This window comes from Plectrocnemia conspersa, unplaced genomic scaffold (assembly GCF_051122295.1).
Source record: "Plectrocnemia conspersa isolate PC_06_02 unplaced genomic scaffold, ASM5112229v1 ptg000012l, whole genome shotgun sequence".
NCBI lineage: Eukaryota > Metazoa > Arthropoda > Insecta > Trichoptera > Polycentropodidae > Plectrocnemia > Plectrocnemia conspersa.
Window position 1 is genome coordinate 15588267 of NW_028277176.1, and position 13717 is coordinate 15601983.

General features: G+C 29.1%; 3 protein-coding genes across 3 annotated transcripts; 1 reads left to right on the top strand and 2 right to left on the bottom strand.

The window, feature by feature from the left end:
* Positions 1-523: 523 nt before the first annotated feature.
* LOC148228368 (uncharacterized) lies at positions 524-4090 on the bottom strand. The gene is made up of 8 exons (XM_088200421.1): positions 4006-4090; positions 3445-3503; positions 2890-2935; positions 2075-2136; positions 1945-2005; positions 1629-1705; positions 1513-1573; positions 524-1445 (listed from the first exon to the last, which is right to left on the bottom strand). The coding sequence occupies exons 1-8, from the start codon at positions 4031-4033 to the stop codon at positions 607-609; spliced, it is 1233 nt and encodes a 410-aa protein (XP_088056547.1). The 5' UTR covers positions 4034-4090; the 3' UTR covers positions 524-606.
* Positions 4091-4978: 888 nt separating this feature from the next.
* Atac2 (Ada2a-containing complex component 2) lies at positions 4979-7769 on the top strand. The gene is made up of 10 exons (XM_088199683.1): positions 4979-5312; positions 5378-5515; positions 5587-5735; positions 5795-5902; positions 5965-6100; positions 6167-6308; positions 6374-6850; positions 6912-7212; positions 7282-7544; positions 7614-7769. The coding sequence occupies exons 1-10, from the start codon at positions 5104-5106 to the stop codon at positions 7707-7709; spliced, it is 2019 nt and encodes a 672-aa protein (XP_088055809.1). The 5' UTR covers positions 4979-5103; the 3' UTR covers positions 7710-7769.
* Positions 7721-12904, bottom strand: LOC148228370 (isovaleryl-CoA dehydrogenase, mitochondrial). The gene is made up of 8 exons (XM_088199684.1): positions 12335-12904; positions 12030-12156; positions 9504-9582; positions 9335-9440; positions 8963-9277; positions 8706-8897; positions 8472-8640; positions 7721-7913 (listed from the first exon to the last, which is right to left on the bottom strand). The coding sequence occupies exons 1-8, from the start codon at positions 12464-12466 to the stop codon at positions 7780-7782; spliced, it is 1254 nt and encodes a 417-aa protein (XP_088055810.1). The 5' UTR covers positions 12467-12904; the 3' UTR covers positions 7721-7779.
* Between the last annotated feature and the right edge of the window lie 813 nt (positions 12905-13717).

The window sequence follows — 13717 nt, forward strand, 5'->3', positions numbered from 1 at the left end:
AATGACATACATTTTTCTGGCCAAATTCAAAGCTGTCCCACTTTAAATGGCGTCCCTGATCTGAGTAAGCTTTACTAAATACAATAAAGAGGCGACGTTTATGATACGGCCTAACTGGGCTAAATAAGACTAGTCGTCTATGCCAGCGTTTCCCAATTTTTAACACCTGTGGACTGGTGAAAATTTTTGCGGACTGGTAACGCAGGAATAAAAACTATCAGTTATGTAGTATTTTCTTTATTAGATTTTAATCTTATGCAATAACAAGTCACGTCAGTGCTACCAAAGAGTCGCCTAGTTTTGGCCATAATAAATAGGCCCTCATGTTACTATGTTCGCAACAAATTACTTTGATACTGAACGGGAACGGATTCCTCAACGTCCTCCTGCAGCGATTTTTTATAATCATCATATAGCAGTTCCCAAAAATAAATATAGAACTTCAGACGAGATAAAATGTATCAATGCATAAAAAATCTTATTTAGATATAAAAAAATTAATATAGAAAGAAAAAATATTAGATTTATGTACATATTTTTTTTATTATTGTTATGGACAATTTCATTATAGTCTATTATTAATAACAGTTTGTACATTAAAAAAAATTACGAACAAGAATTCTTGTGCATATTCATATGAAGTGATAAGTAATTCTGGGTATTAAATGTTTTGTCACACTTAGTACATTTTAAAAAACTATGAACACGCATATGCCTTGAAAGCGACGATCTACACTTGAAGGCTGATACACAGTTGGTGCATTTAAAATTATAAAGATCACTATGAACATTCATATGCCTTAAAAGTACTGACCGAGAATTGAATATTTTTTCACACTTACTGCATTCAAATTTATAAACATTATTATGAACACGCTTATGTCTTGTAAGCGTCGATCTGCATTTAAATGATTTTCCGCATATACTACATTTATATTCGCAAGTATCATTATGAATTTTCATATGCGCTATGAGATATAATTTAATTTTGAATGTTTTACTACAATTATGACATTCAAAGTTTTGAGAAACAGTGTGAATTTTCATATGAAGTGAAAGAGAATTTTTAGTTTTGAATGCTTTTCCACATTTGTTACAGTCAAAATTGTAAATGTCACCATGAATAAACATGTGTCGTGAAAGTTTAGATCTATTCTTGAATACTTTTCCACATTTTTCACAATCAAATTTACATGAATCGTTGCTTCCTTTTACAGAATTCATATGTTGTAAAAGGTGAGAAGGAGTTTTGAATGTTTTTTTACATTTGCAGCATTCCAAATTACTGGAACCGCTATAAACATGTATGTGTTGAGAAAGGTTATATTCATTCAGAACATCATAACGAAACACATTATCATAAGGATTTGTGTTGTTTATGAATCCTTGTTTTATATCGTTTTCACTTAGACTTGCAATAAGTATATCTTTAACATCATGCGTTTCTGAAATGATATATTTATTGTTAATTCATACATTGTAAAACTAGATGAAAATATAATAATATATTACCTGTTTCAAAGATATTGTCTGTGTCGTTTATATTATATTTTTCGACGATATCATGTTCGCTCTAGAAAAAAAAATAATATAGAGTAAATATTTGCTTTTAAAAAAAAAAATTTTACCTTGACTTTAGATTCTATTGGATCAATAAAATGAAGTGTTTCGTCATTGTTTTCATCCAGTTTTTCGAAGCTTGAATCTACAAAGTTAAAAAACATCCAATAAAAATGATAAATCAATTGATAATTCATATTTAAAAATATAATTATCCGTGGCAAAGTATTATCAAACATGACTATTAGGATTAAAATAATAATGCTATCATCTGATAGAATCATCTTTATGTTACTTTAACTATTTAAAAAAATAAGGGAAGTTGTATTCTGTATTTACAATATATGTATCGCCATTAACTTATGTATATAATATATTTCTAACCTGTTTCATTCTTATAGACTACTTTGTTTATATTATACTCTTCAGTGCTAGCAGGTTCATACTGAAAATATAAACAAAAACCTAAGTATTTACCATTGAAACATAAAATTACAGTATTTATTTTGTTTACCTTGATTTTACATTCTTTGCTTTTGACAGAATGAAATGTTTCATTGTATTCAATATCCAGTTCTACGAGGATAAACGTATTTTATTATTATAGAGTTGTTTCATAAATACTTAAAGTTAAAAAATAAAATATTTTGTCTTTAAACCACATTCATACATATACATAGATACATATTATGTGATACACTCTATGAGTTACATTCAGCGCTTTATTAGATATTTTTATAGCATATATGCACAACCCTACTCGATTTTCTTAATCATCGTGATATTTATTCGTGAGATTAAGTAAAGGTAGGAAAACTTAAGCGGTGATGATTAAATTTAACATCATCATTCATATTATGTAAGTTGTATATACAAAAAATAGTTATTAGTATAATATAATGCATAAAAAAATTAATAATACTTTTAAAATATGATGGGTATTTAACGAAAATAAAGAAGTTTAAAATTTCACTACTATATTTTTCGCAATTATTTGTAAAATCAATGTAATTTTTACTTTATTTTTATTTGTAATACATATCATATATTCTTTATGAGAATTTTAAATACCAGATATGTACGACCTAGCTTGATTTTAATTAATCATCACAATATTCATCCATGAGATTAGGAAAATCTAGGTAAATCTAATCTGTGATGATCGATCGGAATTATAATTATAAAGTAATTGCCAATTCCGATTTTCCAAATGCAATAGAAATTTGAAAACATTAAGGGATCTGAACCCAGGTCTTTCAGGTCAACAGTCAGTGCTATACCACTCGTCTACCATATTAATAAAAATATACTAATAATATAATATTCTACCTGTTTCAACCTTATTGTGTTCTTCATCAATGCTATCTTGCTCGATCTAAAAATAAATGTTTTAAGTAAATGAATTTAAATATGTAGTATTTTCGATTAACTTGATATTTAATGAGTTGACAGAATCAAATGTTTCATTGTCATTTTCGGTGACCAGATTATTGCACAAACGATAATTCCACACGGTGAAAATTCTGAACATAGTTGATTGTTTGATTGTCAAATATATTTTACTTTTAATTCTAACTGCTTTATTATATTCGATATTTTTAAGTAAAAAATTGGGTAAAATTAGGATATGTAAGTGTATCATACCAATTTAAATTACTAATATAATTGTAAAATATTTTTAAAACACGGTATTTATAAATTAAAATCATATTGACACCTGTGATATAAAACCAATATTTTTTATATATACATATGTATATTGACGTATTCTTAAATATACATATATGTGTATATTGCTCATCTATGATCGGAATTTTCGCTGTGCGCAATAATCACAGAACCATTTTAAATAAATGAATTTAAAAATGTAGTATTTTCGTTTACCTTGATATTTAATAAGTTGACAGAAACAAATGTTTCATCATCGTTTACAAATCCAGCTTCTGTAATGACAAAATGTTTTTTTATAATTTATGATTGTTTTTGGCTCTAGATTCCCCATTGAAAAAAATTATTGGTCAAATAGAAATGGTTAATAAAATATATATTTAAGAATTGCAATCATGTTAAAGAACTTAGTTTTTATCAACAAATATCATATACTATGTATGTGATTAAATAAATATATTTTTAATTAATTTTTCTTTGTTTGCTCTTTTTACTTTTTACACAAAATCTTAATTATTGATATTCATACCATATAATAATTAAATATGATGACAATGTTGAATTATAACAATTGCTATTAGTTACGTCTATTATATATTTTTGTATATTACTTAATTTAAACTATTTGACAAATTATTATTTTTGCTCTAACGATCTTCATTAAAAAGTATTGCAAGATGTAAATGTAAAATAATATTTTTTTACAAAAACATAAAAACTATTTGCTTTTGTGAAGATACGTAAGTATATAAACAATTAAATCAATACAATTGATACCTGTTTTGAAATGACCCAGAAACGACATTATAACGAACTAGGCCAGCAAGCTGTCATCTGTCACATAGAATTTTTGTTGTTGTCTAAATCAAATTAATTTCGAGCATAATAAAACAATGCAAATTTTTAAAAAGTGCGATTTTAAATATAGAAACTTAAAAAGATTTTAATTAAGATAGTTGTAATTTAAATAATAAATGGTTATTATGTTTCACTTTGGACAATGCTAGACGGGTATAAAGCTACATTTTTCTATAATTATTTATTCAATATTTATTAATTTTAACTTTTTAAATTTGTCATAGCAGTATAAATGAGAAGAGGGGTATATATTTGAGAACAATATTAATATTTGCGGATATGATTTGACTTATTTGTCGATGATCCTAAAGTATTTTTTTAAATATATTCTATTGAGAACTGTGTAAATAATCTAATATTGATAACAGATTACTATTAAGCATCTAAAAGTGTCATTTAATAACTTATTTTAGAGTCAGAAAACTATTTAATTTTTAACTACGAGCTTCGTTGCACAGAAGTAGTAACCTTTTTGTTTATAATTTGAAGCACTACAGATTCCATCTGCATATTGAAAACATATGCAATATAGCCTTTAAGATATTAGGATTTGTCCTGTGATACTCGAGGGCGATGTGCATCTTGTATAATCACCAAACGTATTTAAAAAATAATCTGCCTAAAAGCTGTTATGCCTTATACATGTATTTAAATAAATATATAATTACATTTTAGATCCTTTATTAGTGTCGATAATGAAAACTTTGAATTTTACATTTCGGATTGCATGTATTTATATGTTTGATATACCTAATACAGATGCCTCAATTAAAATAATATCCAATAAAAATAATTAAAGTTGCATTTGAACTTTAAAACAAATTTTGTGAATAAATACTACCTAATACTAATAAAGTTTGAAGCGAATCATAATAACTGTCATAAAGTGCTTGTACCAAAAACCATTTTTCACCTGGCAACATTTTTGCCTTCAGTCGAATTTGAACTGTCAAACGCGTTCGATACTCTAATTCACCGATAAATCTCTCAAAATATCCATATTAAAAAAAAATCACAATGGATAATTGCAAATACTGTCAAACCCTCGAAGACAAACAAAAATCACCATGTTTAGAGTGCGAAGAATGCGAAGAATACGTCCATCTAAAATGTCTCAAATCTAAAAAAACACCGGGAAACTTTATCGGCGATGTATTTTTTCAATACACGTGCACAGAGTGCTCTCCCACGGGAACCGAAACGTTTAAGCGCGAAAAAATGACATGGTAAATGTTTTAATTTTTTTTTTAATTTATATGTTTACCGTTATTATAATATTATTTATTTATAGGTTATTTGTAATAGGCATAGTGCTAAACCAGCTTGCAAAAAAGAGCATGGGTATTAGTAATAATGGATTTTTTCATTGGAAGACACATTTAGGATCCTTTATTGCTAACAATTGGGATACTCTGTTCGATCCTTCTTTGTATGTTAAATACATATAAAAAAATATATGTAAAAAATAGTTATACTTAATATTTTTTGATTTTTTTACAGTAAACGGAAAAGAAGTTATAGTGGAACATTTTCAGGAGTTTTATCACATTGGAGCAATGTATTTTTTGAATCCGGCTCCAATTTCTTAATGGAGTCAGGATGGTGGAAAATAGCTGACGGATTTTCACCTGCGCTAATTAAATATTTGTGTATGTTAAATTATTATTTTTTTATACATTAATAAATTTAATTAATTAAATTTTTACAGATATAGAATTTACTATGTGGAAGCAAAAAGATAAAAAGAACGCAAGCTTAGTTGCATCTGACAAAATTTTGGAATATAATGTCTTTAAAAATATTTTATCACAAATTGGTATATATAATAGATATTATTAATAAATGTTTTTTATTGTTAATAAATTATATATTTAAAAGGTCTCGAACAAATATTGAAAAGTCCGTCTGGTTTAAGAAATCAAATAGATTCTGAAACTCAAAATGATAATGAAGAAATTGGTGCTTCTAGTCCAAAATCAGAAATTCACAGTGAAATTTCAACTAATAGTTACAGGCAACTACACATAAATAATTCAAATATATAAGATAATTGGAATATAATGTATTGATTGATTTACAGGGCAGATATGATTAACAGTGATGCTGAAGATTATTTTTCTAATTACTTGATGGATTGCGATGATTCAATGATGATGAGCAATTTTGATGATATTCTTCTTGATTTTGAAGAGGCTCCTGGGAGTAGTTTTAATGCTATAAAGGTATTTTATTTGTATAAGTTTCTCTTGCCTCAATAACTATAATTTATTTATATATTAAATTACAGCAAAAAGAACTGTTAACTTTACAAATCAATTCTACCAATGATCAATGTTCTGATTTATCTGAATCAAATGGAATCAAAACAGAGACAATGACAAAGAGTAAATCTAAAAGTGCAGATAATTATATAGCACCTCCGGTTAAGAGTTTATTTTCTGAATCGAAACGATCTGATTTGATGCCATGGAAAAACAGTGATTCTAGCAAATCATATTCAAAAGTAGAATCAAACGTCATCAGCGAATATGAAGAGATTCAAATTCTTAACAATCTAAATACAACATGTAGAAAAGCACACTTTATTAATGTCAGTAAAAGAATAATAAGAATGAGGGCTAAATTTGGATTAAGGCGATTGAAAAGAAGTAGACAAATACCGTTGTTTGATCTCGATTCAATCGTTCGTAAACTTGCATATTATCCGACTCAAGATTCTTTGAGAGCATCATCGAACAATACTAGAGTTTTAGATCAATATCAGGTATGAAATAAATATTTATAATCTCAAATTAACAATCATCTGAATCATATAATTTTTTTAGCAAGCGCCAAATTCTATAACTACACATTTGAGTTATGCCATTCGATTAGTGTCCACTAGAGAAGCATCTTCATTTATTTCTCCGTATAGTGGAAAATTACTTAAACCGTACATATGGCGAGATACTGAAACGTATCCATTGTGGTTAAAATTGATGGAAGAATTGCAGTGTAAAGTAAATAAAGATGATGTAAATTGGAAAAAGAAAAATAGAGCGCCTCTAGATTATTGCTATGTGCGACCTCATCACATAGCATCAATAAATAGTATATGCACTCAATTCTTCTGGCCAGGAATTGACTGTAAGTATAAATCTATACACCGATTTAATATAATATCTATGGAATTAATTATTAAATAATATATTTCAGTATCAGACACGCTATTATATCCTGAGTTCAGTTGTGTTGTACTTTATAAGAAAATAATAGTCGGTTTTGCTTTTCTTGTACCTGATCCTAATTTAAATGAAGCGTATATTTCATTCATATTTACTAAACCGGGGTGGCGAAATTGTGGAATAGCAAGTTTTATGCTATATCATTTAACGCAGACTTGTATCGATAAAGATATAACGTTACATGTCTCAGCTTCGAATCCTGCAATATTTTTATATCAAAAATTTGGATTCAAGGTAATTGTTTCCCCAAGTTTAATTATAATATACTTTTAATGCAATATACTAAAAAAAAATATATTTTAGGTGGAACAGTTCCTGCAACAATTTTATGATAAATATTTTCCTCCAGAATCTAAAGAATGCAAACATGCGTTGTTTTTAAGATTGAGTCGAAGTTAATAAAATGTATGTTTATTGTATAAAATATATATTTTTACATCATCAACAATTAATAGAAAATGCTTAAAAATTATTTATATTCTTTATTGAGAGCTCTTCCGATGACCATTCTTCGAATCTCTGACGTTCCAGCTCCGATTTCATATAATTTAGCATCTCTGAGATATCGTCCTGTTGGGTAATCGTTAATGTATCCATTTCCACCTATAAATAAATTTAATATATTCACAGCTAGTTATGAAACACATAATTCCTTATAACCCTTTCCTGGTCACACCGAGTAAATTCGGAAATTTGTATTTTGTAAATTCTCATTTCAAAAATTAGCAAATTTTTCGAAAAAATTATACCCTTTTTTGTTAAAAATATTTTTAATTTTTTGGACGAATATTTTAAAATGTTTTGCAATGACTGCATATTTTTATACCACAGCATAGAAAAGGCGGTTCCATGCAAAAAGTTTTTAAGTCATTTTTAAAAAAGTACTGTGCGGAAAATGGTTAAATATTACTAATACTTTTTTGTTTTAATTTTATAAAATACGTTTGAATAAAATATTTAATTTCCTCCTTGATGCAAATATATTCGGGTGTGAGGGAGTGATAATTTTTTTCATTGTCTTCAATTTTAATATTGTGACATTTATATATCGAGGGGAAGAAAAAGAAAATTCCTAATAAGTAACTATGCAACATTTTAGTTGAATCAGTCGAATGGTTGATATATACATTCAATTTTATTTATATATTACGGATGTTATACCTAAGATCTGTATTGCGTCCAGTGCCATTTGAGTAGCTTTTTCGGCACAATAAAGGATAGCACCAGCACAATCTTTACTGTTCAAGTGTCCGTTATCAGCTGCTCTAGCGACATTATATAAATAGCTCCTACATGCTCCAAGTGTGGTGTACATATCGGCCAGTTTACCCTAATGCATTTCAAATAGTTAATAAAAATTGTAGAATTACACATAAAATTATCCAAAACGCTAACCTGTAACAATTGAAATTCTCCAATTCTTGAACCAAATTGTTTTCTTGTGTGTGCGTATTCAAAAGCGGTATCTACGCACGATTGCATGATTCCAACAGGACCTGCAGCAAGCACTAGCCGTTCCGTATCCAATCCTGACATCAAAACGTAAACACCTTTCCCTATTTTGCCTAGCACATTCGTAGCTGGTATCTGGATAATTACAGAAGTATTTAATACAAATTCTTCGATATTATAACTGAAGTCATTCTTATTACTTTGCAATCTTCAAAAACGAGTTCTCCAGTGTTCGATCCCCGCATACCGAGTTTATCTAATTTTTGAGCTGTAGAAAAACCTTCAGTGCCTTTCTCTATCAAAAATGTAGTAATCCCATGTTGCTTTGCACTTGGATCTGTTTTTGCATACACAACTAACACATCAGCATCTGGTCCGTTTGTAATCCAAAACTTATGACCGTTGAGTATGTAATAATCTCCTTTCTTTTCCGCTTTCAATTTCATTGAGACAACGTCACTGCCTGAACTCGTTTCAGACATAGCCAATGCTCCCATGTGTTCGCCATTACATAACTAAAACAGAAAATGTTTTAAAAAATCCTAACTCTTCGATTAATGCTATTGATTTACCTTAGGAAGATATTTTTGCTTCTGTTCTTCGGTTCCATGTCGATTTATTTGATTTACACATAAGTTTGAATGAGCACCGTATGAAAGACTGATTGCACCAGAAGCTCTAAAATTTAATATAAATTAACCTAATCTGTGCTTTTGAAATATTAATAATTGAATTCTATACCTAGATATTTCTTCATTTATGATGACGTGATCTAAATATTTTCCACCGGAACCACCATAATCTGGATTTGCAGTGATACCTATGAAATTAGATAATTTATAATTTTCAAATATTTTTTTTTGTTATATAATATGTTTTTAAAAACTAGAGTGGTTGTATCACCAGTTTTAAATCTACTGAAGGGGCGGGAAGAAATTATTTTTGCTTTTCTAAAATTGTAAGTAATAAAACGATTTGAGTATTTACATTGGTTAATTTATTATTATTTTTTCATATAAAGATTTTATCCTTTGTCAGTGTTATGGTATATATTACTGACTCAAAGAAACGCTTGCATAGTGTTTATGGAGGCCAAAATAGTTTTGCTCCCATAGCATTTTGAGATATTGTTACTGAATTAGTTGCAATATTTTATTTGAGTAAAAAAGAAATATTTGTAAAAATTGTGATTTTTCGCTGCATGCCCAAATCACATTTTCTTTTTTTAACCTTTTGTTACCGAAATCGAAATACGAAAAAAATCTGAATTCGATATCCTCATTGAAGAAGGAATCAGAAACGTTTTTAATGGGCTGTAGAGTATTTGCTTAATAATTTTTGAAGCTACGAGGCTGATTAATCGGCCCTCCACGAATATGTGAAAAATGGCATGGGCTGGTTTAATTGGACCACATATGTAACTTGCTCCTATTGATAAAATTATTTATTTTTCGTAAAACACAAACTATACATACACTCTTGCTTATAAATATTCTGTCATCAAACGAAGAAAAGATAAAAAGGGAATTTAGAAGGCTACGATAAATAATATTTGTTGGACTCGCATGAACAAAAGCAAAATGCACCAAGTTTGATCTTTATCGATGACATCATGTCATTATAAACATAAGTGTGTGAATTTCCATAGGTTAAAAAGATTTTTCCCGATAATTTTACAATGATGTACATATAACAATTTAAAAAATATTTTTTTAAAATCGTATACATATCTCAAAAAATAACTTAAGACGTTAGAAATATTATTTTATAATCTCGTATAATAAAGAAATTTGACTTGATCAGCTAGCATTGTAAAATAATTCTAGCTGATTATAATAACATTTGTGAGATAACAAAAACTTTGTTTTATCTTGTTATTAAAAGATAAGGAAAAACAATAAACATAACGAATACAAAAAATGGGAAACTCCTGACATGCCCCAAAATTGCCTAATTAATGCATTTATTTTATAGTCTTTTTACCAAAACAATGAATATTATTAATTGAAGATCAGCCATCTTAGGTGATTTAGTGGGATCATATTTTATCACTGGTAGAACTTTCTACAAAAACAGGTCAACCAATTCAACATTTTGCGTCCTTTGTTTATCTATAATATATCTCATAAAAAACTGAAAACGAAATACATGCACTATAGAATTTTAAAAGTTAAATAAAAATTGAAGAAAATAGTGAGACTATAAAAATAGCATCACATTGCTAGGATTGACGAATCGACATGATATTTCATGTCGATTATAGGTACATCTTTATTTATTCCATATAACATAATAAAAATTTAGAGTAATTTTCATCGTATTTGTACCATTTTTTGGTCTAGAAAGGTAATTTAAATCAATAAATAAATCATATTTAAAGAAAATAGTAATATATCGTTTAATATTAAACGAAAATAACATTTTATGAGTGAAACACAATTTTACAGCCTAATTGACCGCTTTTTAATCGAGTTTAAATTTTGTATTTATCCGTTTGATAAAATATACAAAAAATGAACGACGTTTAATAGGATAATGCTACTGAGATGAGTAAAACCCCCGTAACTTGTGTGCATTTGTAATATTTTAGGAAAATTGCACTTTATAAATTTACATGTAATTTTAGTCGGACATATTTTTGTACTGAATCTGCAGTTTAGTTCAAAGTAAAATCTCAAAAATAATCTTTTTGTTCTGTAGCGAACGTGTTGGTCAATTCACACATACAGTCGACCCCCCCCCCCCAATAACACGGTAAATTGGGGACGTGCTATTTGGGTGCGTGTAGTTGGGGACTAGATAATACTAACAGTAATAAGTAACAGGCACCCAAATAGCACGTTCCAAATTTACCGTGTTATTGGGGGGTCTACTGTACGTTGATTTTTTTATAATATTATTTACATAAATAGGTGTGTGTGGGGGGGACGGGGGGGTCTCTCAAAATAAGTAAATCTCATTTAATTAAACATTTGGGTAATATATTTAGTAAAAGCAAATTTTGGTTATATATTTTAAATTTCATATTATTATATGACATGATTTTTAAATACAAAAAATACATGACAGTAAAACGTGAAGGGGAAGTAATTAGTATTGATGTATATCATCATTACTTATGGATTTTACATGTACTACACATATATAATCATTTTAAACACAATTTTTTTTTTAACCTATTTTCCTAATAAATGTTAGCTGAGAGTCTATTCAAAAACTTTTTACTTATTTTAGTTGATGTAGAGCATTTTATAGAATTATAAATACCTAATGCGCCTAAACTTCCCAACTTTTTCCAAAAGGATCTCAATTCTGCGAAATTATTCGTCTTGTCGATTTCATCCGCTTTAGGAGCTAGCTCTTTCTGAGCAAAATCGAAAATGGTTTGGCGCAACTGAAAACGTAAAAAACACATAAACGTCATCGCATATTTTTCTATCAAAAGAGTCCAACAATTCTGACATTGCTTTGTAACTTTCCGCCAAATATTACAGTGTTAAAATTTCCCACCAGGTGGTACGCATTTCTATTTTTAAGGGAAAGTAGCTAATTATGAAAGTATGTATACAAACTTGAACTTGTTCACTACTAAGTCCGAACACGTTTTCGTCGATCGGATAATATTTAGAGACCGATCTGACGATTTGAAGGTTACTTCCATTATTGAACTTGACTGCGTTCGCAAAAATGTTTCTGAGTGCCATTTTGGCCAGTCACTGACGAGATCGTGCGAGAAAGTGTGTTGTCTCAAAACGACTGATATCAGATTAGCTAAACGAGCTACTAGTGTGATAGTAAATTTATTGTGTGCGAACACACAATACTACCACAGTATCTTGCGTGACTACGTGTTGATGTCAAGCAACAGTGGAGTTCGTGGAAAGAAACCTGTTGCGCAACTATATAATTGCTAATTTTTTTACATAATGCTTATGTATTTCTTATTAGATAACATGCTTGTTGTAATATGTACTGATGTATTTTTTTTGTGTAATTCTTTGTTCCGTAACGCACGCGGATGCGTGCATAACTGCACGCCTGGGATTTAACCCTACTGTTATAAATTCGTCGAGCAAAAACTTTAAACTTCCCGTAAGGTCTTTATTTGCCATATGTGCCTGTACAATGTCCGTGTCGGAACTGATCTGAATTATTACCAGTGTGTCGAGGGGCTATTCTTAACTCTGCCCCCCCCCCCTCCATACAATTATTTTATACAAAATACCTTCCAAAAAATCTGTAACTTAATGCATGTCTTCTATATGCCAACTCTTTCCGTGATAGGCGGCCTCTTTTATGCTCTCTCTCTCCAGCTACGCTACATACCGTTCACATATTATATGCAAATAAAAAAATGTGTAAAATAGTTTTCAAGTTTGATGAAAAATGTTATTAGCTATCAGGCATTTCATTATTTTAACACGTGATTGACTCTAATAAACGACGAGAAACATCTGGTGTAACTTCGACGTTTATCGATTCTGAGAAACTGATATATATTTTTAGTACATTTAGCTTAAGAATCACACTACACGAACGGGTCCTTTCATCGTGAAAATGCCGCCCCCAAGCAAGTGCTGCCCGGTGCGGCCTCCCCGGCTACACCACTGCTCATGCGTCATGATAATGGGTTGAAAAATCACGACTAAACTACTTACTTACGACATGTATGAACAATAAGCTAAATAACATGTGATTATGAAATATTAATGACAAATTTATTTTCTGCAAATGAACAGTATTTAGGTTACCACAGGATTCATATATTTTTTAATCTTCCATTGTAACTTGATAGGGTTGAGCTAAATACATTACAACAGGAGTAAACACAGTAAACACCTACAAGTAAGTGGTGAACGACCAGACTTAAAGCAGTCTTATACAACAATTTTAGATTCACAAATATACTGTACGCGAATTTATGAATGCAACAATCTGGACGCAACACTTACCGC

Coding starts and splice junctions, on each gene's coding strand:
- Atac2 (XM_088199683.1), top strand. CDS start 5,104: ATGGATAATTGCAAATACTGTCAAACCCTCGAAGACAAACAAAAATCA. Junction 5,516..5,586: donor ACTCTGTTCGATCCTTCTTT/GTATGTTAAATA, acceptor ATTTTTTTACAG/TAAACGGAAAAGAAGTTATA. Junction 5,736..5,794: donor TGCGCTAATTAAATATTTGT/GTATGTTAAATT, acceptor AAATTTTTACAG/ATATAGAATTTACTATGTGG.
- LOC148228370 (XM_088199684.1), bottom strand. CDS start 12,466: ATGGCACTCAGAAACATTTTTGCGAACGCAGTCAAGTTCAATAATGGA. Junction 9,441..9,503: donor ATAAATGAAGAAATATCTAG/GTATAGAATTCA, acceptor ATTAAATTTTAG/AGCTTCTGGTGCAATCAGTC. Junction 8,641..8,705: donor GAGAATTTCAATTGTTACAG/GTTAGCGTTTTG, acceptor GAAATGCATTAG/GGTAAACTGGCCGATATGTA.
- LOC148228368 (XM_088200421.1), bottom strand. CDS start 4,033: ATGTCGTTTCTGGGTCATTTCAAAACAG. Junction 2,006..2,074: donor GCAAAGAATGTAAAATCAAG/GTAAACAAAATA, acceptor TTATATTTTCAG/TATGAACCTGCTAGCACTGA. Junction 1,706..1,944: donor AGTCTATAAGAATGAAACAG/GTTAGAAATATA, acceptor TTAACTTTGTAG/ATTCAAGCTTCGAAAAACTG.